Here is a 27292-nt window from a genome sequence, read left to right as displayed (position 1 = left end):
TTTTCGCCGGTGTTGGTGCACGCAGGCTTGCAAACGACCACCCGAGCAGATCGAGTCCCCCCTCTGCCACAGATCAAGCCACCGGGCCTTGAACCTGACCCCTCAGGACCATCTAGGGCGAGCTTGTCACATTGCATTCCCGCTGGCGCATTGTTGCCGCAGGAGTTCTTCAATGGTTTGAAGGAGATAGATAGTGTGGCCGTCCATCCAATAAACCTCCTCTCTCTCTCTCTCTGTCCCCCTCCCCGATCCCCGCGGTGCTCCCGGTTTTGACACGGGAGACAAAACCCGCGGAGAGGACTATGAATGGTAAAGCACCGAGGAGGCCGAGGGAGAGCAAAAAGGAGGCGGTGTGCCTTTGTAGTCGGGGAGGAATGCGGAAATGTCCCCGCTCCGTGTCAAACCTCTCTGAAGGGGGTCAGGCCACATTCAGCCGGCGTGGGAAAGCCAGGCAGAGACGGAGCTCACACAGGCGAGCGGGGCTGCAGTTGCATGGGCCTATCCGCGGATATATGGAAGAAAAAAGAAGAAGAAAGAAAGGAGAAAATCCAAAGAAGAGCGTGGTTTGGAGGGCTATATCACGCGTTTGCCTTTGTCCTATGACCCCCTCCCCTACCCTCCTTCTCCTCCTCCTCCAATCCTACACCCCTTCCCCTCCACACACACACACACAGTTGCAGTGAGAGTGTGCGCGCAAGTTTTCGTACAACCCTCCGCCGCCGCCTCCTCCTCCTCCTCCCCCCTCGTTTGAGTGTCTCTGCCTGGGCTGGTGCAGTCTGAGGGATGGGGGGTTAGAGCCTGCACCGTCAACTACCTGTGTGGCCCCCGCATGGAGGACAGTGGCCCTGGGATGCGTTTGATGGAGGAGTTTTATCTGAGACACGAATGCCTCCTCAGCATTTTATCGGGCATGCCGACACTTTATTGAGAGCATAAAACAAGGTAAAAGTGGACATATTTGTGCACAATTTGATACCAAATGATGTCTTTATAGGGCTAGAAATGTTGCTTTACAGTCCAATAACATTTCAAAACAGTGACACGAGCAGCTCCCTGATTTGCTAGAATTTAGGCCATTTTATTCTAACCGAATGTGAGCGCACGCACAAATAAATTGGAAAAAATTCGAGGAAGCCACATAGGCTAATGAAAACACCTCTAAAACTCGTATCATGCACTGTTTCACACATTTATAACGATCTCGGACGCGGAAAGGCAGTTTTACGGCGTTTTAAATGGACTGTTGCTGTAGGAAGTTCAGACAATGCAGCCACGTGCTCGCCAAGTTTGCGTCTCCTCAAACAGAAACTCTGATAGAAACACACCAGGCAGACTTATTCTGTTATTCTGCCAACATACGGCAGCATTCTGTGTGAGCTCTGCGCTCTGTTTTGCGTCTTCTCCTAACATTTTCTTGCTTAATTTCCCTTTTTTTAACGCAGTAGAACATCTCACGTGAAGATTACTTCAACAACGCTGCATGTGGGGGTGAATTGTTGAAATGCAATTTATTTAATGCAGCGCCATGTTAAGAGAAAGAGGCTAAATGTGGTTAATTTGAATTATTTTACATTACTTTGTGTTAGAGGTAGGAGGACATGAGCTGCGTAATAGGAGGAGGAGTGGAAGTTTTGGGACGCAGCGGTGCCCTATTTTTTTGATAGTCGGAATAAAACATGATGACAGTCCTGTTAATGCCTACCTGGAGCACTATTTGACCAAATCTGACAAAGATGGTGTCTTCCTCCATATGTGTCTCCCTGTCATCTAGGCATTGCATGTGCCAACTTTTTTCTGTGAATATGCCTTTGTGAGAAAGTCTGGCTCGTCACCCTCGCCGGGATTCCCCGCAATATTTTCAACAAGAGACGAGAAAAAAATAATCTGCAAAAATGGACAAAGAAAGTATTGGTACTCAATATGAACCTGTGGCCGAGATTGGAGAAGGAGCTTATGGTAAAGTGTACAAGGCGAGAGATTTGAAGAACGGGGGACGCTTTGTTGCCCTAAAAAGAGTTCGTGTCCAGACGGAGGAAGAGGGAATGCCCCTGTCTACTATCCGGGAGGTGGCGGTACTGAGGCAGCTTGAAGCCTTCGAGCACCCCAATGTTGTCAGGTAAGTGAAGGGATGAGGGTGGATGGACATCCCAAAGTGTGTGTGTGTGTGTGTGTGTGAGAGAGAGAGAGAGAGACTGAAAGAAACCATGCAGACTAGACATACTTCCTTTTTGATGGTGGCAACCATGCTGCCTCACATGACCTTTGGGGGCAGGTCTGTACTCATACCACGTTTTGTAGCAGAAGTCTTAGTCTTCAACAGCTGACCATATGAAGTGGCTTACACACACATACATACACACACACTTCCTCACTCACCTGCAAGACCATTCCTATCCTCATGTTATCTACATTATTAGCTTCCTGTTTGGGTCGAACCAAACTACAAAGATATGGTGCAACACAGGTGTGTTCATGTGCCTATATTTATATATGTATATATATTTGTATATGAAGATCCTTTTTCATCAGATGTTGGTTATAAAAAGAAAAATCAGCTTTGGATACAACTAATTTATCTGGTTAAAAAGTGAAATGTTCAGGTACACTTAATGTCATCATAATCCACCGGACACACACACAGTCAGTTCCAAATTGAATTCATGTACAGCTGCTGCAGTGACATGATTCCATACCTGACGCCAGTAGGTTTAAAATAAATTGAGATTTAAATTGAATGTTGCATAAGATCCATTGTATCAAAGCTAACACCAGTAATAAGTTACCATAGCCATCAGTTTTTAAACGTCTGTGCAATTAAGAAATAACATGTCGCTAATTTGATACATCAGAGTTCCACTGCTGTCGGCTCTGCACACAAAAGGCATGTTCTTTCAGTTTTGTAATGAATTGCCCGCTCAGAGGGCAGCAGTCAGATACTGCGTCATACCAGCCAAGGTCTGACCTTGTGCTTGTTTTATTGTGGAATATTGAGTGCTTGGGGATAGCAGGGGAAGTTCTAAATGGATGTTTCAGAAGGATGGCCTGTGCCCTTGTGCCTCTAACAATAATCCCCTAATGTATCAATGAATAATGGAGGATAATGCTTGTGATTTTCTCTTAATGGGTCCACAGTGGGGTTTGTCCTCACCGGAAGACGAACACGTCAGCGAGTATTCAGATTGTTTTAGGTCATTTTTTTACTGCTGTGAAAGCATCACATGTGCTTGTTGCAGAGTATAAGCCACCAGCTTCTTTGAACCATCCAGTTTACCCAGCAAGCATAACCAAACAGCTCAGGCAAGGAAAAGTGCATTGTGGGCCTTCTGTGTGACTCCAGGCAACCCCTGGATGTTTGTAATGAGGCCCATTATTCATTCCATATGTTCAGTGTCTGCTGAGAGCCCCCATTGTAGTCCAACAATCGAGCTGAGGGGCGTTTAACCCCAACGCTTCAGGAGGAGGACGCCTTCTATTCTGTGACATCATACACAGTACTAATACCTTGAACGAATCGCCTCTCTGATTCCAGCAGCATATCCAAGCCTGCTGATTATAAGGGTGTTGGTGTGGATACGTGATGCATTGCTGGAGAGGAGTGAAAGGGTTTCAGGCAAAATGTAGTCATTTCTTCCTGTGGTTTTAAGGGGGTTATGTAGATTAGCTAGTTTGAATTTAAAAGCACATGCAATGAAAATGGTTGGAATATAACACTTCAATGAGGCGAGGACCATGGGTGTAGCATCATCACTAATGCTTCAGATTCTATGACATTAGAGCTGAGAACTTGTCCTTCATCAGAGTTACACATTTTATGAATGGTAAGATTATTAAGTGCAATTTTGGCTCATTTTCATGCACTGTGCCAATAATTAAAGACTGGATCCATATAAGTGAGCCATTACTGGCAGAACAACATGTGTCAGATGGAGATCCATCATGGGGCTTTTTGTCTGCTGCGTCGTCCAGATGAAAGATGCTGCCTCTGCAGCAGGCTCCACTAGACGTCCCATAGAGTATCGGGAGTTGTCATAGCGCCGGTTTAAGGAATGCTGCTTGTAGTCCCCAGCTCTTTGAAGAGGACATACTGGATAGCTTTTTTTCAGCTTTTCATCAAAGCTGGCCTTGGCAGGTCTGCCGACATAATCTGGATTCTTGGCCGTAGTTGGTTGCCTAGTGAAACCCAACCATAAATGCTGGTGTTTAAGGTTCTTGGATTTTAAGAGCTTTGTATAAAAGTGGTTTCTTTTTTTTCAGTATAACTTGAGATAGTGTCATAAACCCACAAGATATATATTTTCATATCAGATTTAATTTCCTAGAAGTGATGATGCTTTTCTGACCAACCACAATGCAGCCATGTTAACTTTTATGTATTCCGTATTATATCTTGTTAAAGTAAAATGAGAATAAACAGTGTTTTGAGCTGTATTTTCAGGTGTGCCTCCTTACCTTATCACCTGTGTTGGCTGTGTTTCACTTTTTACTTTAAACTTCCTATCCTGTATCGCATGTGTTTTTGTAACATAAGAGCAGATCAAATAGGTAGCAGTAATGCTGAGTTGTTGTGTAGACGCACTATTGATTTGTGTAGCAGTTGCCTTCTGAGCACCATGAACTGCTTTAAATCAATTATATTGATCTTGTCCTCCTGTTGTTTTGTTCTAGGTTATTTGATGTTTGTACAGTCTCTCGGACTGACCGAGAAACCAAACTCACGCTGGTCTTTGAGCATGTGGATCAGGACTTGACGACCTACCTGGAGAAGGCCCCTGACCCCGGAGTCCCACCTGAGACCATCAAGGTAACCAGTGTGACTGTTATCTGGAAAGAAGGTTGTCTTGATGGTCAATTCGATTCCATTTGACCTGGTAGGGACTTGCAGACTTTGTGGTACAAACATGGTGTCTAAAGAATCATTCACCACTGCAAACACATGCAAACAGACAACAGATCGGCACATTAAGACAACACTGACATTGCTGCAAGTAGCTGCAACAGAAATGAGATACAAACATACTTGTTACCATGGCATTGTGACTGTAGCTGCTGCGAATGTTGTAACCTATGTGAAGCCTTGCTAATGCTAAAATACAATTCAAAAACAATCTCGGTAACGTTTCATATTATTACCGCTTTCATTCATATAAGTTCATATAAAGCCACTCACCTTACATTCTGTATGCAGAATTAGTTTTCTCCTTTTGTCACAAATGCTATTTCGGCTCCACCTGTACCCGCTGACGCCATTCCAACCACTGCTATCATTTTATTCTTTTCTGTTTCTGACTATTAGTTTAGGATTATTACGCTGCCCCCCTCAGTTATAGGGAGAAGCTACAGTCCTTTGTCTTTTGCTGACTTTTGCTTTATTTTGCTATGACTTGGTACCTCTCTCCCTAGTAACTAATTTGCCTCAATGGGGACTTCATAAACACATCTCATAACATGTAGGTACTTAATATGGAATATCAGTTCAGTTTCTATTTGAAGTATAAAGGAAGCTGCTGGTTAATCATCTGTGGCTTTAGTTTTGGTTGAACACAGTCACGTCTGTATGGTTCCAGTGATCTTTCTTGGCCAGAGACACAGAGGACAGACAGCAGTCCTCTCTGACATCAGAGGTACCGGGGCGTTTTGAAGGGCAGCACATGTGGCAGATGGGCTCCAAATTAGAGGCTCCCTGCCTTCTCTATTTTCACTCTGCCCTCCAACTTTGCCCAGCGTTACAGCTGGAGAAAGAGAGATGGCTTTAAAAACCTTCTGTGTGTTCAAAAACTACTCAACTTGATTGTAACAACCGTGACAATAGTTCCTCCACAACTACCAGTTATTTCACTAAATAAATCCATTGAGTGTCCACTTACATTTTGCCCAAAGGTCGGAAGTGGATGTGTCACCAACTCCTTTCCTCTGTAACTGTCTCCTTTTATCTAAATCTTTCCCACACAAATCCCCTTTTTAAAGATCTCTTTATCGTCTTTCACCCCAAGGTCTGTGGATGTACCGTGAACAATATTGGAAAGGTATATCTCTATTTTTGGACGGAGGGGCCTCAGAGTTTGAAGTGTCAAATTTGAAACAGAGAAGTCCTGGCACTGCTGTAGCCATCCACTTTTCACCCCAGGGCCGGGTTCATGTGTGAAAGTTTTGTGTCGAACTGTAAAGTCGCTGAGATGCTGTGCAAGCGTAGACGAGTCGGGTAGATCACACCTGAGGCTTTCCCAGGGCTGGTGCAGAAGCTGATACAGTGAGCGGTCCTGTAGTATCTACAGAGAAGTCAGCATGGTGTTCAGGCTGCAAATATTTTAAGCACAAAGGGCATTATTGGAAAAAAATGTACACCTTTTGTGTGTAGCATCCACTGGATTGTTGCTTTGTTTGTTGTTTTACAAATACTTTGGTAAAGTTTTGAAGAGAAGGTTTCAGATGCTGCTTAACAGTCTGAACCCTTTATTTGATACATACTGACCCAAAGGCACCCCTGCTGCCTTTGCTTTCTCCTAACATCCATACAGCTGGAGGCCCGAGCGGACAAAGGGACAAGGAGGGGTGCCAACACAACATAGGCACCATCCCTTGTTACTTCTAGTACAGTGGACACAGCACAGTAACCCAAAAGTGACTCATCCCCTCCCCCCCAACAACTTTATTTGCCTTCAGCCATACCAGATGACACCAGATTGCAGATCCCAGTGCAGCAGTCTCTCACACCTGTGTCCATCTGATTAAATGATTATACAGCGATCACTCTGACACCCTACATGAATGTCCTCACTTCCATCTAAGAAAGATACTTCTCTGCACCTTTAACCATAAAGAACAGGCTTACTTTTCTTCATCTACACCAGCACCAGACCCTGGCCCAGCCTGTCCACTTCAGCCCCCCTACTATCCACCACCCACTCAGACTCAAGACCCACCACATGGTCATTGATGAAAGAGGCCCTCCTCCAGGAATCAAATGAGCTGGAAGGACATCAAGCAGCCGGGTTGACCCAGCCTCGGTGCTCCTCAGCCGGGCCAGCGCTTGGGTCTCACCCACCCTCCTCCACCACCATCGTCCAAGCTTCCACAACTCCATTCTGTGGGTCCATGAAGGGGAGGTTAATGAAGCATGGGGAGGGAATTACACTAACGCTAACCGGCAGATGTCCCATATTGTGCCTAGCTACAATAAACAATATGGCTGCCTCTGGTACATTTGCATTAGAAAAGGAGGTGCACTCAGAAAGCCATGTTTTGACTGCTTCTTGCAGTGGGCTGACTACTTTTTTCCTGGTCCTCCTGTTTCTTTCAGGGTCAGATCTGTTGCCTTTTTGTGTGATTTTTTTTTTTTCCTTTCTTTTTTTTTCTTCCTTCTGGCCAATTTGTTTGTGGGGCTTTTGGTTGAAGTGCTGCCAGTTGAAGACAGTTGTGTGTTGAGTCTCTTTGCCAGTGAAATCAACTTTTAGAATGTTGGTGGGGTCACTTTTGCACCCAGTATTTCAAAGGCTTTTTTAAGATATAAGACTTCAGTTTTATGTATTAACCTGGTGTTATTGTTATTTTTGTTTCCCAGTTTTACAATATTTTTCATTCCTCAGATGTAAGTGAAAGTGACACCTTAGACACGATGCCACTCAGGCCAAAGAGGCCAAGATTGTTTGTGTGTTTGTCTAAGAGTCACACTTCTGAGATAATTAGTGTTTACTAGGAAATGCTGCTGAAAGGAAGCATGGTGAAATGGCTATTTAAAGCGGAGAGGAACTGATGAGTGGGTGGGGTGGGGTGGGGTGTGATGGGGGTGCATGCTATTGTGTCAGCCCCCACCACCCCCCACGCACACTTGCACAAAATAACCAACTGCCTGCCTCTGTCCTATGGCCCTGTCTGTCTGCTGCCCTCCTCGGCAGGTCATGGCTGGATGGAGATGTAGAAAGGAAGGTCTGTTTATGCATCCTGCCTGTCCTCGGTCAGAGGTCACCCACACACATGTGCATGCTCACACACACACACAAACAGAAATGTAGCTAATAGTAAGTTTGCACCATCCCAAAAGGGACATCAGGGCTGTTTGTGTATACAAACTCACACACACAGAGACATACATCTCTGCAGCATTGTGTGGGGTGCCCTGTCTCCTCCTCTATGGCCAGCACAGCAGCCAGCCCCATGCCGTTTGCTAATGTTTTCTGCTTGAGCGTGCAGACCCCTTTGACTCACTCACCAGCTGGTCGGCCAGTGAATAGAGCTACGGGCCCAGGTCCATGTCACTTGTGAGGTCTTGGCGGAGGGTTTTGGGTTGTTTTGTGGGTGTGTGTGTATAGGAGGCAGTATGTGTCTTGTTTGAAAGGGGCTGCACAGACAATGATGCTATACACACATAGCATTAAGGTGTTTTTTTAGCAAATGTTTCTCTTTCCATCCCTACAATGTCTGAAGTAGCTTTAAATCTAACTTACCCAGCCAGAAGTATGTGGCCACAAGCCCTTGTAATGACTTATTTGTTTACAGGTGTGTGGGACCTGTTTTGAAAATATTTCAGTTTGAAATGAACAAGCCTAGGCTAGTTTTGACCTGCTCACACCAGTGTACTTGAGCTAATGTGGCATCACGGATGCACTGCCTGCGTTTTTTTTCTGAGGTCAGCTTTTGGGCATGAAAAGAGAGCGAGCACCAATTAACTCAAGCAGGACAGCTGCTGAGTAACGGAGATCTGTGCTTGTACAAAGCAGAGGCCTCTCTCTGCTTCTATCACTTTGTGCGTGTGTGTGTGTGTTATCAAACATCTGCCACAGTCGACAAGAAAAGACACAGGCCTCCTCTAGTTAACTCCCTCTGTACCACAGTGTCTCAGCTATTACCAAACTTGTCATACAGGGCTTTTGATGTCTGGTTTGATTGATGAATAAATTATGCATAGTCAGAGATTGTTTATTGTTATTAGTTAGTTGTTGTACTTACATTAACGCCCACCCCCTCCCCTGCTCCTTCCATCTTTTTTTGGCTTGCAGGATATGATGTACCAGCTGCTTCAGGGGTTGGACTTCCTGCACTCACACCGCGTGGTTCACCGTGACCTGAAGCCCCAAAACATCCTGGTCACCAGCGGAGGACAGATCAAATTGGCGGACTTTGGCCTTGCCCGCATCTACAGTTTCCAAATGGCGCTCACATCTGTGGTGAGTTACGGTGTTCATATAATTGAACCAGATATTTTCACACAGTGGCTCGAAATAAACTTTTAAACTGTATAGGAATGTGTAGGACTGTTTAAAAAAAATACTGGATACTTGAGACAAGCTTGTGCCAACATTCTCATCGAGGCCTTTTGATAGACATGCACCGCCTTGAACTCCCCACCCATCTCCAGAGAGTTAGATGAAAAGCGTCTAATGTGTTGTAGCGGGCACTTACAGGGCATCAGCAGGCAGCTCTGCAGAACTGGGCCGAATGATAGGATTTCTCTGTGTAAAGTGAGAGCCAAGGGCCCCCGTGGCTTGTCTCAGGAATCCCTCAGTGGCTGTCGCAGACAGGGATGGAACAGACGAGGAGAGACAGACACCCCTCCCTTCCCGCTGTCGGCACTTTGATGTCCAACTGTTGAGCTCCAGGCTCTGATGACCAGATAATATACAGAGAGAGAGACACTGAAAGGAGTCTTTGGATGAGCTTGAAATCAGGAGAGATGAGACTTTTAAGATCAAGGTGGGCAGCAACAGTAGCCCAGTAACTTTTTTTAATAGGTCTGTATTAAGGATTACTGATCTGCTTCTTGTTCGCACAGATATGTGAACTGATGGCTTTTAGCACATGTAGTTATTAACCCGATCAGCTAACAGGTGGAGAGCATAGATATGAAATAATAATGATGGAAGCCTTTCATGAATGGATGGGAGAGAGAGGACTAATCTCACAGACTGCTGGGGTGAATTTAAGGCATAGGGGTTGAAGACCTGCAGCACATGTTATGTCAGTGGAAAATCTCATGGGAGCTTAAGTCATGTTCACCCAGTAGTTTAACATCTGCCTATTCAAAGTAAATCAAAACATTCTGGATCAAAGAATGCAAACTTTTATTCTGCTTGCATCATCCAGTGCAACCAATGAGGAGGCGCCAGAACATGCATTTCCTCAAACGTCCACTTGAGGCTGGCTCCTAATGTGAGTCAGTACCCAGATATAACTATTCATATAAAGGTTCATATGCTTCTCAGCAAAGACCAACATTTACAAGAAACACTTATGTTCGATGTATGATCATGTCAGCTGTAGAGGAGGCGACTGAAGTGAAAAGAGTGAAGATAAAGAATTAAAGAGGAATTGAAATAAGAATTAATTTTGTTCACATTTGAATTCTTACCATTATTGACATGTAATGATGAGACAGCGGTTGACACTTTCATTACTGCAGTCATTAGATGTGTAAGAAATGTCCCGGCGACTCACACTTTTTTCTGACTAATAAAGGTACAACAGCTTGGTACTATTATATAGGGTAATTTCTACTATTAAGATATGTATTCTCCTTTTTGATTGTGATGGAGATTTCACAGCTTTCTTGCAGTGGAAGACCTAACCATAGAATTTACATAGTTACACAATATATGTGGTTTCACTGGAGGATTTATCTTTAAGTAAATGCTGTACTTCTTTATGACTAAATGGGGGAGGCTTGTGAAGGGTTGAACATCTACCCGGGAATCCACCTTTAAAGTCCCTGAAATTGCTCACACACTCACACACACGCTCACACACACACACAGTGGCACTTAACATGTGAATCTCTTTGCACACACTCATTTCCTTCCTCAGTTATACAGATTGGGCTGCAAAAATGAGATGGAGGTCGTGTGTGTGTGTGTGTGTGTGTGTACACATGCAGTACATGCATGTGCTGGAGTTGAGCGCTGCAACGTGAGCAAAGGATCTTCGGTTCCACATGAATGTTCCTGTGTCTGGAATCCCCCTATCAGTCCAACACACACACACAATCTCCATTCATCCATTCATTGTTTCCGCTTGCTAATAAAAGCACATAATCTACATTGTATGCTGCACGCATACACACAAACACACACGCACTGTTTAAGAGGATCTTCCCCTTTGCCCAACAGACCAGCAGTTACTTATTTAGTCACCTAATGCCGCCGTTACTGGCAGACAGATGGGCTATGGAGAACTGCTATTGCCTAAGTGATCGAGACAATTCTCTCACTTTCAAAGTGATTCATTTAGCACTTGTAGAATGACAAGATGGCTGGTCTGAGCATTTGCATGAAGCTGTCAAAAGAGTCCCTTGCTCCGTTTTTTTTTTCCCAGTGTTGCTAACTGAAAGTCGCACTCTTGTACTTTTTGCTGATGATTTACCAGCATTGCTTGAACTTCTCTTTTTGTGATGAATTTGCTTTCTCACCTAGCAACGTGTCGAGCTGTTAATATGTCATGTACAAAAAATGTGCTTTGTGTGTATAAAAACTTACGATGCAGACTGGGCGCATGCATGGTTTGCGTGTGACTGATGGCCTAGTGGTCATCACCCACAGATCATGTTGCATATATTTCAACCTCGTCAAGTGAAAGAGAGAGGAGGGAGGTGGTGGACCACCCATTGGGTTGGTACGGGGGTCCAGATTACGCTGCCCCTGGCAGTCCCTGGGGGACTGTTGCTTTGTTGATGGTTTTTTAATGACCCCAGTCTGGCTACAGGCTCATTGTGCTGGCCTGAGTGACAGGCAGATGGGAAAAGCTGATGGGTTAATCTGACATACCAAAAAAAAGAGTGCAGATTTTTTTTTTTGTCCCACTGAGATCCCTTTACTGCTAAAGCCCTTTAAGGAAAACACGTTCTTTCAGTGTCATTGGAATGTGCAATAAATTCAACACTAATGCAAATGAAAGAAACTGCAAACTACTAAAGGGTAATCAAGTCCCTTAGCCATGTGTATGGTCAATCAATGAATATATAACAAATACATTCGCCGTCTGAAAATGTGGCTAGATCTTACATGAGCTTCTTAGTACTCTTCACATCTTGAGTTGTTGATGTCTTGAAGGTTTCCAGCTCCGGATGATCAGTGAGATAAGATCACTGTGAATACAGCCTCTGATGTAGATCTGATGGAGGATTAGAGGTGTTTTTAAAGATAACCTCCTGTAATCTGACAATGGAGGAGGGGGTTGTAGTCTTTACATTGTTGCCGTCTACCTATTGGCAACCATTGTGATGCAAGGCACACCGCATGGTCCCATGAAAGCCATTAGTTTACACTGTCATGTACGTCATGCGCATGTCGTTACCTGTCAAATTGGATTTGGGGAAATCAAGGGGAATGCCAGCAGACTCTAATGTTAGCACTTGCTGACTGACTTTTTCTAGTTTGTGATAAAAGAGGTGATAAGATAGGCTTATTAGTGGAGAAAATGTTTTTGTCTCGTCTCCAAGTTACCCTGTGACACAACAGCCAAAGGGAATTTTATGACTCTTCAAGCTGGAAGAGGTGCCTTACTTTCATATGATGTAATCTGCCATTTACTATTACTGTTATGTTATTAGCTGTATTTAATTTGCATCTGGTGGGTCTTTGTGTATTGTTGCTGTCATGGTTTCATCTAAACTCTGCTGTTAGCGAGAGGGATCGTTACCTGATCAAAGGTATTTTCTCATTTCTCCCCTCTGGTTGCCTCTCTGCTCTTAGCCCTCCCACCGCTCTTTCCAGAATAAGACACCCATATCTCAGACGACATTAAACAAATTGAAACCAGATTTCCTGCCTGCGTTCAAACAGCAGACAGGATTTTTTTTTTTATTTTTTTTTATACAATACTTGACTTTCAGGAACAGTGTGTCTATATTCAGCCTGGATTTTTCTCTGACATAATACAGTATTTCCCATTTTGCAACGATTTTTAAATATCAGTTAAAATCTGTTGGTGTGGGTGTGGGGGGGTCATGTTCTCACCTGTAGCGGTCTATGATTATCTTACAAGATTATGTAAATAAGGTGTTTTCAAACTTGGCAGACCGCATACTTGTTGCTAATTTTCCCTCCTCTTTTGGCTCTTGTTAAAAAGCCAAATTCAAGGAATTACTTTGGATAGTGTGCATCCATCAGTAGTAGTACACTGTGCTGGCAGTTCACCAGATGATACTGAAATAACTCACTGATGACCGAGGATGAACTGGACAGTCATGTCTGCGAATTTGTTCTTTTGCCAGACAATGTGTTTCTACTCTGGATAGGCAGAAAGAAAAGAAAAGGCTGAGAAGCAGCAGCAAGGAAAGGGAGGAGGGAGGAGGAGGAGGGGGTGGGGGTGGGGGGGATAGCCTTGCACTGCACGCAGGAGAGCACGTGCAGCGCACTCTGGGAATGTTTAGATATCTCCTCAAACGGCTCCACATGGGAAAAAAAGGAAAAGTCATCCTCTGTGCTTTGACTGCAGCCGGCTGGAGCAAGGGGGCCGGCCCCAGTTTGACATAAGCAAACACAGTTCACACACATACATGACCATGGATAGGGTGCACACATACATCAGATGATCATGTAAATGTTTGCACAGTTCAGGTCTTATTTTTCCTGTGCAGAGCCTGCACACACACTCCTGTGCTGTATTAATTGTTGGCAATGTCTTGGCAAAGCTCCAGCTGGGGAAAAGGAGGGGGGGGGCGCTGATTGGTGTGATTACATGTGCACACAGGGTCACCTGGATATTAAAGCCTGGTCTGTACCAGCAAACGGAGGAGAGGAAAAAAAAGAGAAAAAAATTACAGCATATATCAGGAATTTTCCAGCTAATGATGTGCGGATGTGGTAGCACTGGGGAGAGAGAGCCACTGACTGTGCTGTCTTTGTTTCGTTCGCAGAGGGCCCCGTGCTGCATTCCTGTACGCTGTGCATACTTTGGCAACTGTTGCAGTGCCCATTTTTTTCCTGTTTTACTGTATACAGTTTGTGTGCTGCTCTTGCACTTTTCTTTCTACTCCTGCAGTTCTTTCTGCCATGATCTTACCTTTTCTCCACACCATCACCTCTCTGCTAAATCTTCTTTCTTATTTCCTTTCTTGGCATCGGGCAGCCTTATTTTTCAGGACTGTAAATTGTCCTTTTTGCAGAACAAGAGATAGAAAGAGGGAAAGTGAGGGAGGAGTGAAATAATGGTGTTTACAGCAGGGCTGACTGCTGGAGCTTCAAATGGGGCCTCTCTGGAGACACATCACAGCCTCAGTTCCACTGTACTCTTGGTGCATAGTTTTATGCGTATTATTATGACATCCGCTCTGCTTCCCCCTTATGTGGCCTGCCTATATACTCTGAAGGCTTTAACTGTTTTCCTCAGGGATTCACTTAGGAAGACTTTAATTTGTGGTGGTTTGCTTTCAGGAATGTAATCAAATTTATGCTTAAGTTGAGCTGTTTACCTGAGATAATGAACTGTACTACTTTATTCAGTAAAGTCAAAACTTCCATCTTTTTAATTACAGCAGTCCTTTTGCCTGTGGTGCATTTAAAGCACTTGTCTGTGAGCGTGCGTGTGTGCGTCTGTGTGCAGTGGTACTCTTTCATCCTGGGCTTCCTCAGTGAGAGGGAATGTAAACATGGGCCCCCAGCCAAGCTCCATCAACCCCAGTGCCTCCGGCGCTGCAGCCTTAAGCCCCGGCTTCAGTCATCCTCATGGCATCAGGTCACTCTGAAGGTCCCCCTCACATGACGTCATGGGAGTCAAGGAGAATGGGATGAGGAATGAAGAATGTGGGGGTTAGGGAAGGCCAGTGTGACTTCATACAGTGTTTAAAACAAACTCATAACATGCACAAGAATTTTGGAGAAAACTTGTTAAAAAGCTTAATCTCAGCCAAAATCCATCTGACTGTGATGTGCTTGGCTTTCATCTGATAGAGTCATTCCCTTAAAGATCTTGGTTATAATACACAGACTTACCCTTTAAACATCAAACACATGCTGCAGATAACTTGCATACATCTGCACATGCACACACACCTCCACAAAAAAAGTACTTTGCAATGAAGCACATTCAACCAGGCAAAAGCAGGTGCTGTCGAAGTCACGTGCAAGCTCTCACACTTAAAACAAACCAAACGCTCCCACGCTCACATGCATGCACCCTATTGTCACACTGCTCCACTGTATATGCACAATGCACTAGCAAAGCAGGTCCGGATGTTGCAAGGCGGACGGGCTTGGAGGTCTGGCCTAGGAGGTCTGGAGGTCCTCGGGGGCAGGAGAAGCCATTTCCTCCCTGGTGGGGAGCGGGGAGGAGGGAGCAGCAGCAGTGAGGGCTGAGGAGGATGGTGGTGGTGGTGGTGGTGGTGAGGGGGAGGATGCTCTCAGCAGAATGGAATTTTCAGAATGTTGTCCTTTAATCTGGAGTCAGCCTCACACACTCTGTCTCTCAGTCTTTCTCTCTCTCTCTCTCTTCACATTTGGCTTTATCTGACCTCCTCAGGGTATTCTGTTACCATGTCGAAAGGAAGAACAGCGTCTGCTAGACACAGATTGAAAATGCAAAGCAGCTGACCTAAGAGGAAAACACTGTAATGCAGAGTTTAGGGCTGACTCACTTTCTCTACGTCTGCCTGTACAGGATACTGTATGTATGTATGAGCTTGTGTCTCTGTTTTCAAGCACAGAGGAGGGAGAGCAGGAGTGGGTAATGAAGGGATATGTGGAGCAGAACAGAGAATGAGAAGGGTGAGAAAGGGAGACGAAGGAAGAAGGAATGCAAACGTGGTTTAGAAGAAGAGGGGAAAGGACGCAGAAAAAAAGGGAACATTACAATTGGGGAATGTCCTTTTTCAACAGACATGTGTTGTTATAATCATCTCTGTGAAAACAGTTATTAGGTTGTGTGTTTAGGCCGTGAGTCACCTTTTTGTATGTAGATATATTTAGTATAACAGACTGCAGAGTGTGAAACTGTGTGTGATCGTAATCCATTCATGGGTATTATAGGCTCTCCAACTGTAAAATGTTTAGCTTTACTGTGTTTCAGGCAAACTATGTGTTTTACAGACCTGAGGGGCCTACAGGAACAGTCAGGGAAAGAGAGGTTTTTTTATAGAGAAGGAACAAGAGACCATAGAAGAGAGAGACTGTAGACTCTTTGGAAATGGAAATGAGCACCTGGAAATCTGTAAATCTGATGTTTTGGATGAGCTGAAACAGATTGTTATTTAAAAAACAGGGAGGCAATAATATTGACCCTGCTATTTTTCTTGTTTGTGTGGGGATAAAAAATAAAAGACTTTATCAGTAAATAGTGTGGTAAAATATGAAAACATTGACACTTTAACAGGGGGGGCCTTATAATTATGTCTCCGACTTACTAACCAGTGTATTACACTGCAGTCAGATTAAAATAAACTTTAATGCGTTTACCCTCAGGTGTGTCCGTGAGCGCACGCATGTGTTATGTATATGCCTTAATCTGCAGTTGTGGCCAGGTTTTCGAATAACTGTACTGCACTGTGGTTCTTCCTAGAAGGCTTTGTGTGTGTTCTTATGAGCTCTGACATTTGCCTCTGCAGAGTGACAAATACGTGCAGCAGACTGAAGTCACATGCATTTGAGCCTGCAGCTGCAAGAGGCACAGGAAGACGTGGATTGGGTCATTTGTCAGTTATGCCGCTCTCCACATTTTAAAAATGACAGAAGGATATTTGAGAGATTAGTGAATGTGACAATGACATGTCACTTGATAAGAAGAATGTTTAAAACTTCCTTTAAAAATTATGCAATGCAGCGTTAGAAGTTAAAAACGGGGTTCGGTCTGACGGTGTGGACAGCTGTGCAGCTTCCATTCATGCTTTTTCTTTGAGGTTTCGCTATTCTAAAATTTTTCAATGACCTAAACAAGTCTGAGTCTGTTCATTCTCAGCATATGTCTCATTTCTGGTCACATGTCTCACTCAAAGCATCTCAGCCAACTAGCCTCAACTTCCGCCCTTATTCCACTGAATCAGGAAGCAAAGATGAGAAAGTATCACACATCTGCAAAATGCAGCCCCTGGCTCTATTAATAGTGTCATTCAGTTTAGCAGAACCCAAGACCCAGCTTTTTTTATTCCTCTTATTGGTCTCTGATGAGTCCCTCAGTTTTTAGTTTGAGGTAATGTTTGGTTTCTTCACCTCGGAAATATAGCACTTCCTCTTGTACTATAATCATAAAACACTTTTGCTTGGAATTCCTATTTCAGGGGCAGGCGGGGTAATAAAACATAATAAAACATTTCCCTGCAGCTTGGGAACTTAAGCATGATACTTTGTTATGCAGAGTTACAATAGGTAATTGTATTACAATAGAAAATGTCTAATGTCAAAATGCAGTAGTTTGTCAGATTTTGATCACTTTATCTTTCTTGTTTTAAATAACCTGATTACAATAACAACAATCTCACACCGTGGTATATATCTTGTGCACGTTGAGCTAACCCAGCTAACCGGCTTGAGATTGACTAAAACAAACACACCATCTATCCTTGCTGGTTCTGAAGGTATATTCGATGTGTATACTCTCTGATTTGGTGCTTTCTTTTACTACGTAATTTATTGATTACATGTCTGTCAACATGGTGGCAGACAAGAGGTCAGATTTATTCACTGTATAAAAGAAAAATTGCTTCATGTTGGACTGATGGCACACTAGATGCTACACTGACTCACAATCCCACCTTGTGGTACAAATTGGTGCAGGTAAAAAGTAACTGTAGTCCAGGCCAGGGCTAGCTGGTTAGCATGATAACTTCAGTAACTAGTTCAAAACTATGATGCATACTAAAGAATATCATTTTTTATTCATATATTGTTATACTACTTCACTTTGTGTGAGTGAGAAGAATGTGAAAGTGTGCAACACATAAATCCTTTGAAGGTCATTATGACCTGTTCAAGCGTATTTAGCATTGGGATAACAATGCTTACATACTCCAATCCAGCCAAGCCAATAAAGATATCTAGGTGACAGCGCACTCTTTTTGCTTACAAAACATCCGCCTCGGCCTCTCAGGTCCCGATAAGCACTCTGCAGTGCCTGACGGGGGAACTGCAGCCAAAAGCTGTTGGAAAAATCTGGAGTTTAGGAAAGCACCTGGAACCAGTCCACTCTTACTAGGGGTCACTGAGTTTTGTCTGGAGGCTTTCCCTACTGTAGCTGTTAACAATGCTGCTGCTTTCCTGCAGGCTATGACTGCACACACACTCTTTCAGAGGTCCCAACAGAGTTACAGGGACAAATTTGGAAGCAGTGCTTTAGTGTGAAGTGGCACAAAATGGCTGCTGTTAACCCTCAGGTGGGTTCAGGGTTGGTTGATAAAAGACAGGAAGTGTTCCTTTTTTCTGTTTTGACAGGAAGAAGTGGCAGGGGTGGGGTGGGTGTTATCAGTGAAGTCACCTGGTTATCACTTTATCTCAACTACCAGGTTTAATCCAGTGGAATGCATTGTGCATCACTGCAACAGGTATCCCTTGATACAAACGCGCTAAATGTATTTACAGTATTGTGTATCTCAAGTGGCCTGCTATGGAAAGACTGTGTGATGCGGGTGCACCAAAATGGGAGCAGGGAGCATGTTCTGCCAGATATGATTTCATGTCTTACGTAAGGCCAAGATGGGGGTAGAGAAGCATTAACTGTGTGTGTGTGTGTGTGTGTGTGTGTGTGTGTGTGTGTGTGTGTGTGTGTGTGTGTGAGCACCCCAGTGACATTTAGTGATAAAGTGCTATTGGCAAATACTTTGTAAAGACATTGAATAATAGGTGTTTTGTGTGTGTTGCAGGTGGTGACACTGTGGTACAGAGCCCCAGAAGTGCTGCTTCAGTCCAGCTACGCTACACCGGTGGACCTGTGGAGCGTTGGCTGCATCTTCGCTGAGATGTTCAGGAGAAGGTGAGAGAACCCAAAGTTCTCAAACTCAAACTCAGTACACACAGCAAGGTTGGACTATGGTGACCTTTTTTTGTAATAGGATCTTCAATACATATATTCAGATATTAAGACCACTGGATATCTCACTCTGTCAACCAAGTCTTGGTTCCTAATCCCACCTACAAAGTTCTGTTCTCTATGGTCAAGCTTTGGTGGAACCAGGTCTTCACTGTAGATCCAATTATCATCATTGCCTTCCTCTTTTTAACTGACTTTTTTAAGGGAAAAGTAAGATGCTCATTGTCAGTGCATACTCTAAACTGGAAGCTCCCGTTGTGGCCTGGGCTCGATGGCACCAACCACTGTATCACTGGTCAGGCTGTTACATGGATTACAGGAGGTCACACAGCAAAACATAATCACCTTTACTGATTTAATAGATTCACCACATGTAAAACAACAGATTACGATCTGTGATCTTATCTCTTATTTCCCATGAGTTTTACCATCAGTATGAATTCAAAGTGTAAAAAGGTGTACAAGCTCCTTTATCGGGTTGTCTTGTGTGTGTTGCGTGTATTCTGCGTTGTATGATGTTTTTTTTAGACAAATAAACTGCTCATTATCATTATTATCACAGTTATTGGAGAGATTAAAGCAGTAACTTTTTTTTTAATAACACCTGTCAGATGTGTTTGAGTGGTGAGCGATCACGTTTCTGTTGGCTTATCAATCCATTGCAGTAGTAACAGCAGCACGCAGTGCCTGCTGTGGTTGCAGCATGCTGCTCAAGATTCTACTTCTTGGTATAGGTATTTGTCAGTTTGTGGTCTAACGAACTTGACATGCTGGAGAGCCCAGCTAATAACGGATTATTAAAGTAAAAGAAAAAAAAGTTGAACCACCTCTTTATGGAAGGAAAACTATGACAGACATATTTTATTGTCCTGGCATTAAGATGGCGTTAATCTGTTAAAGTTTTTGTTTCTAAAATGTATTTTATAATCAACTGTAAGTGAGGGTCTAGCCAAGCCTGTTGTGTGTGCGCCACAGTTGATAACAGTGTTTCTGAGGTTGGGCTAAGTGCCAGGAGGAGCGGCCCTGCTTCCTTCCCTAACCGTCCTTACACCCCAACATGCACAGCAACAGCATACCCGACAGCTCAGTGGGAATGTACGGACAGAATGCAAAGCAGGCTGTAGATGTTGTTGTGCGGTTAAAAGGCGGGTGGCATAGATGGAGTAATATGTTGAAGGCGTATGCTTTGATATAGGGTTGAACAAGGGTCACTGAGTAGTTGTATGAGTGGGAATCTATGATGCTGTGACCTTTGCAGGGCCGTAGGGGCGTATTTTGGCAGAAATGTGTGATTAACTGCTTTCCAATAATCACCTAATATAATAATAATGCATTGGTCTGTTAGGGAAGGCACTCAAAGCACTTACATTGAGATGCATTATTCATTCACACCACATTCACACAGTGGCAGTGCTATACTACAGATGTAGCCACAGCTCCCTAGGGGGAGACTGACAAAGACATGGCTGCCAAGGTGCGTCTAAGGCCTCTCCGGCCACCGCCGATTCATTTATACGCATTCATACACCAGTGAGTGCACTGGAGGCAATGTGGGTAAAGTGCCTAAGGACACACAAGAATGACTAGGGAGGAGCTGGGGTTGAACCGCCGACCTTCTGGTTATTGGACAACCCTGCTCTACCACTCACCCTGTATCTGGACTGTACCCACCTGTAATAACTTGAGTGAGAACGTTAGAAATGTTGTTTTGTGTGTTGCCTACTAAAGATGCTTTCACATAGAAGCCTCGGTGAGGCTCTTTGAACAGTGCAAGCATAAGACAGGATCTACTTTTTAAAGCAAATCCATGGACATCAATTACTGGTACATGTGATGCTGCTATGTAAGGAAAGAGCCTGAAGTGTATTTACCACATACTCAGTCACAGGTTAATGGGAACTGGAGTTTATATGGTATAGCATACACAATATGTGTTCAGTTTAGTTTTGTTTGTGTAGCACTGCTTTAGATTTACAGGTATGCCCAAAAAAACGTCCTCAGATTGAAATGTTTGAGAAGCTGTAAATTCAAGGATATATATTATTATCATCCTTTAGCTCCTGTTGGTGAGCGGTGAGTGGCTGTACTATATGGAAGGTGGAAGCGTTTCAGGCCTCATCAGCACACATGTGAGCAGTACACCACATGTGCACCATGTCCTCTTGAAAGCAGCAGTTTATGTGTGTGTGTTGTCTATGTTAGGACACATTTCTCATTGTGACACAATACATTGTAAAAAAGCTTGTGTGTGTGTGTTCTCACAACGTGGCACCAGTCCAACTTTGCCTTAAGGTGGAAGGCGAGGCAGAGCTCTTTGATGGCCATGAAGAGAACATGCACGCACACACACATTCAGTCTCTCAATCTCTCTGCAGGTGATTAAGATGGCTTTTTAAAAGGCCACCTGTCAGAGATTAAAGGGCACCTGGGAAGAAGCAGTGAATTAAAGCAAGAGAGTGACTGAGGGGAAAGTGAAGAACAAGAGACGATGAGGAAGCACTGGTTATCACTTCACAGTTATGTTGGGTTTATTGTTAAAGGTTCAGGAACAATGAACCATAAATCCCGCACGTGGTTTTGTTGCCTTTTAGAAGATGTAGAAGCCTAATTCCAATGGGAACAGACAAATATAACAGCTCTCTGCAACATCAACCTCGTCAGTAGACGTAACTATGAGACCTTTTGTCATTGCTCAGAGTTTAACAGCATTTGCATATAACAAGAGCAGTAAAAGTCTCCTGCAAACTTCTCAATAAGCTTGTACTTTTGAGAAAGTCCCCACTGTGCAATGCTAAGCAATGATGAGTCACAGATCAGAAAAGTCCAACCTGAAAAACGTTTTCTTTATGACTCATGAAACCTGAAAGGACCTTAAAAAAAATCCTAATGACTACGTACTGTGATGACAATCTAGTTTTTGTCAAAGGAATTTAAGCAAATATCTTACAAGTCTGCATCTGCGTGGCTGGAATAGTGTGTAAGTCACGGTTCAAATGAATAGGAAAGAGAGCGTCTGCTTGTTGACATTCCTCCAAACAAAAAGGTTGAACGTGGTGTGTTAATGGACCACATCCGTGTGGACTTTCTCACAGATTGGAACTCGAATGACAAGTCTTAAACGATTACCACTCTTGCTATGCAACGACCTCAACACACCCCCTCACCTGTGTGTGGTGCATCCAGACTTCGGTGCAGACTTGGACGTCCATGCACTGACTCAGGCTTAAACACACGAAGAAAACAAACATGCACTCCATTTCTCTCCCACTCAGAGAGATTGAGGACCTCACGTGCAAACACACACACACACACACACATTCCAGAGGTTGTCTCAGTGGAATGTGGGACAGAGCCGTGCTGGCATTAAAGGAAGCGTGACTCAGCTGCCTGTCCAAACCCAGTCTCAGTCCTCGCACTGCCACCACTTCGTGTGTCTTTAAGTGCACATGCGAAACAATTCTATTGTGCACGTGTGCAATTCTTATGTGTGCACTTGCACTCAATGGTTGACTGTGTGCATGCCAGTGGCCAGCCCTGTGTGAATCCATTTATCCCCCTCCAACAAACCCAACAAACCACTCCAGGTTTAAAAATGGACCTCTTGGAATTATCAGCCCTACTTGTTTTGGCACGATAACTTTGCTGGAGGTGAATTTTTTTTTCTTCCTTTGCAACAGTCAGAAACTGGTTTGGTGTGAGCTGAAATAACTTTCAAAGCTCAGTGCAAAGCTTTGCCCTGAGAGACCTGAACAAGTCAGAAACACTGAGACATCCATTAGTTAAGGATACCATTTGTGCATAATTGAAACAAACTCTTATCTTAATTCCACTTCCGAACTGAAGCATGTGACAGAGAGCTTGCCGTCCCTGTGAAAGTGTGCAAACCACTGCAGTGTGACTAATATCCTAGTGTCTGAGGCTGTAGGAAAGTGTGGGAGTTCAGCTATGCAAAGCTTCCTGCAAATAGGAAAACACAGGGAGGTGGCTAGCCAGTCTCAGTTAAGTGGGGTGCACTAGAACTGTATTGGGCACTAGATACACAATCTGTGCACATATGCATGGACACACACCTATGTGACATTATCCTGCATTACATTGACATCTGCTGGTGATGTGTCCTCTTAAATAAGTAACAATAATGAACCAAATTCCCTTCTGCCAAAGGGCTCGCTCCTCTGACAACAACACTTCCTCATTTCTTTTTACAGGGAACTTAAACAGGAAGGTCTAGTACCCATATTCCTTTCTCAATTAGAATAATCCCATTTTCTTTTACACACCTTTTATACACACATTGACTTTTGAAGAGAGAAAACACACACACACTAGGGATAAATAGGCTTTTTTCTCCCGTGTGGCAACCGGCAGTCTTCTGCTGATGATGACTACTGGAATCTGTGCGGGTGCCAGTGCAGGCATGGCCGCCCACGGGCATCCAAAGACGGCCCAAAAGCCACAGGAACCACCAGCAGCTCTCCTCCCTGCTTTCATCCCTGTTCCCCGTTCCCTCCCTCCCTGCTTTCGGTGGCCCTACCAGTGCTCCTCCTCAGTACTGAGATGGAGCTGCAAGTGTGTGGCTATTTCAAACGTTAAAGCTTATATATCAGGGCTGTTCATCCACAGTGTACCATGGGAAAGTTAGCAGTAAAGTCTGCAAGAACAGCATTTATTCCTAACACTTACAACCAAGATGCTTTTTTTGCCACGTTAACATTGTGAACAGAGTGCACATGGTTCTATGTTATGTTTCAGCCACTTGTGGACAGTTTAGGGTTGTTTGATTTTTTTTTTCTATCAGACGGATTGGTCAAGGAACCATTAATGTCAGTCAATGGAAGGCGATGCATTGTGCTCGTCTCTGGTGTGGGGGCGGGACTTCATTGTCCTCTGTCTTTGTGTATGCTAGCAAACTAACCTGTTTTTGTATGTATTTGTCTTCAGACCGCTCTTTCGAGGAAACTCGGATGTTGATCAGCTGGGAAAGATTTTTGAGTAAGTAGTGTGTTTTTGTTGCTTCTCATGTATTTAATCTTGTGTTTCTTGCTGTACCTATAATATAGAACAGGAACTACTATTGGGTCTTTTTGTCCCGCTGATTGGTTGTGAGTATGCATGGCTGTAAAAGGTAGTGCTCTTCTGATTGCCCTTTTCATCCAACAGTGTTGTCGGGGTACCCTCAGCAGAGGACTGGCCCCAGGAAGTGGCCCTTCCACAGAGTGCCTTCACCCCTCGGCCCCCAAAACCCATAGAAGACTTGGTTCCAGACATGGACGAGCAGGGACGGGCTCTATTAATGGTGGGTATTATGCTCCATTCCAAATAAATCATGCTGTAGTTGTTGTAATTTGTTTTCTAATTCATCTTTTTTCTCTTTTTCTCCCTGCAGCAATTCCTCGCCTTCAACCCCTCCAGAAGAATATCGGCCTTTGCTGCACTCAGTCACCCTTACTTTCAGAGTGTGGACAGCCATTGCAGGAGTGTGTATGCAGCTCAGCCTATCCCTAGCAACAAGCCCACTATGGAGGAGAGGACTGCCTAATGGTCCCGCCTTCATCTTCAGTCATCCAACCTCGTTCAGATTGGGAAAAGTCACTCCAGCTAGAGTGGGATCGAATCCAGATTGCTTTTAATCTGGATACACTCAGACCTATTTTTAAATCTGGCTGTTGCACACGTGTCCACACTCAATCCGGCGTATAACTGCTATGTGTCGCATTGTAAAATTCAGACCCTGAAGACCAGGGTAGAACAGGGTGCGTGCATGCGGCGCACTGTGTTTCCTCTGCAGTCCAATACGCAGTTGGTTACTTAAAGCCACCTTGATTGAAAAAACAATCTGACTAAAGCGGGACTTTTTACCACAAGTCTGAAAAAAGAATTCATAGAAAACAATCCATGAAAAAAGAATTCCCTGAATCCCTCCTGGTGTTTTTCATGTTGAGCTATTTTGACGCCAACCAACACAAAAAATATCAATATGATAATCTATTAAATCCTGTATCAATTTAACAATGCAGGTCCTTTCTCTGTGTACCAGCAGGGCTTACTGGAGGATTTCTATATCTTGATTCATTCACTTCCACTTCCTTGAGGGCCTACAGTGCAGCCATGTTGCACACAGCATGACACTACCATCTCTCTGTTTTGCGTAGCATTCAGCATCATAAATTTGTTGCCATTCCACCACAGAGCCTTGTTTAGCTTGTTTCAGTGTCCCACATGCCAACATGTCATGAGATTTTTTATCTCAGTGGCTTTTTTTTGCTAGTTGGCAGCAGTTAAATACTTTTGCTCATCATGCAATGCTCCAGGAAATAATCAAGAAGCGATGGTGTCAAGAAAGACAACACTCACCCCCTGCTGAACAATGCACAAAAGCTGCCCTCCTTCCATGAACGATGGATTTTAATTGCTGCTTTTAGGTTGTAAATTGACTGTAATAATGGATAGAGACTTTGCATCTCAGATTGGTTGATAGTAGTCTGCAGACAAACTGTAGAGGCCACGAGGCCTCTGTACAACCAGTGTTTAGCCTCTTAAGAGCCCCTTCTCTGTGGAAAGGGGGGGGGGGGGCTGGACTGGACGGGAACCCCGTTTTGGACAGCGTGGATTTTGTCTGTCTTTGTGCTTACTGTGAGTGAGTGTGTGCACAGAAAGAAGATGGATGCAAACACACACACTCACTGAAACATTATCAGACATCACCAGCCAGCCGCTCACTGCCATCTCATTATCATTCCAGTTTTGCTTATTATATTGCTGCCACCTTGTGGACATGTAACAGCAGAACCAGTAGCCGGATTCTAATGGTTTCTGCACTCTTCAAGGGACACATCATCATAATGGGTTGATGTTGGTGCTGAGACAGCGATGAAAGAACTTCGAAATGTTCCTGCCACTTACTTTTAGACTTCTTCTTTTTATAACTTTTAAGTGTACCATCAAGGGGCTTTTATCATTATGAAATCCAATTATTATGAACTATCCAAATGATACAGTAATGCACAGGCTTGCAATAGGTGGATAAACTCCCACCAGCACTATTCAAACATGAAACATTTGGCATAGTATTTTGTCACCAATATTCTGTATTTAATTTTAATTTTATTGACAAGTCTTATTTACTTGATTTTTTTTTTTATATGCTGGGGCATACAATGTTCTTACACCAGTGACACCTACCCTATGTAAGAATTGTTTGAAAATGTATGGAATGTATAATGGATAGGCATTGGTACTGTACAGTATATTGTGCTTGCTGTATAGTACAAGCTGTAACGATAGATCATTTTGGACGTGTTTATTGTCAGCACATAGAAAAGTTGTTAAAATGGCTAGACGTAGCGTAGCAAGGGTCAGTGGGACGTCGTATGGCAAGAGTTTGTGGGTGCTTATTGGATTTTCTTTACTGTGGATGGAGAGTTGACTACAGATTTTCACAGTAGTTTTGACAATGAAATAATGCACAAATACTTTGTGTACCGTTTGTTTTGCTTTTGCTATTTTACATCGCCATTGTATTGCAGTTCAGTTTTTTTTACCAGCAAGAAAAAAAAAGCAAGTTATGCAGAGTTGTATTTTTGTATGTTGTAGTTCTTGCAGAACAGTAACATTTTAACACTGGTTTATGTTTTCTTAACAGGTAGTGCTTTTAGCACACACACATACACACACACGGACACATTCTCTGACTTTTCTCAGGTTCTTGTCATGGACGCCCGAACCATTCGGGCACAGTTTGCACATCTCTGGGCTACTAAATGACCACATTACATCCTCTTCAGGTTTTTCTTTCAAGCTGTTATCACGATCATGTCATTGATGATAGTCTACTGTCATTCCTATTTATCAATTGTATGTTACTGTAGTCAGAACTGTCTGAGTATAACTGCCTGTTTAAACTGTTTTTTTGCCAGCTGCTTTTAATTGCTATGGCAAATGCAACAGAAATACATGTGCTTAACTAAACACTGTGTGAACTTTCTGTTTGATAATGACTCTATTCTGGAGCATACAATGCAATGAAAGCTACAATGACATTAGCCATTAGACAGGTTTACAACTAAAAGAATGACTGCTTTAGTTTCATTACAGTTACTACAATCACTGTATGCTTTTCTGTGTGATTTAATCCGTTTGTAAAGCATTTCAATTCCATAACAACTGAACTGAAGTCCACTGTTTTACCATGAGCAGTTTCACTGTTTTCAAAGCAACATTGATCAAATTGGCATTATACTTATGTATGAATGCATTGATGTCTTATTGTGTTGCACCAGCTGAATAAAAAGCAGCTTTTTATGAATGTTGTTTTGAAATAATTTATGACTGTGACTTAAAAAAATTAATGCAA

At 43.5% G+C, this 27292-nt stretch overlaps 1 protein-coding gene across 1 annotated transcript; it reads left to right on the top strand.

The window, feature by feature from the left end:
* The first annotated feature begins 443 nt into the window (after positions 1-443).
* cdk6 (cyclin dependent kinase 6) lies at positions 444-27244 on the top strand. Its single transcript, XM_028397064.1, has 8 exons — positions 444-942; positions 1772-2116; positions 4666-4801; positions 8994-9161; positions 18773-18882; positions 23881-23931; positions 24100-24235; positions 24326-27244. Exons 2-8 carry the CDS (start codon positions 1893-1895, stop codon positions 24476-24478), a joined length of 978 nt encoding a protein of 325 aa, XP_028252865.1. The 5' UTR covers positions 444-942; positions 1772-1892; the 3' UTR covers positions 24479-27244.
* Positions 27245-27292: the final 48 nt, after the last annotated feature.

The sequence above is a fragment of the Parambassis ranga genome, chromosome 2 (assembly GCF_900634625.1).
Source record: "Parambassis ranga chromosome 2, fParRan2.1, whole genome shotgun sequence".
NCBI lineage: Eukaryota > Metazoa > Chordata > Actinopteri > Ambassidae > Parambassis > Parambassis ranga.
Note: the sequence above shows the minus strand (reverse complement) of the source record. Positions and strands in the feature narration are given on the sequence as shown.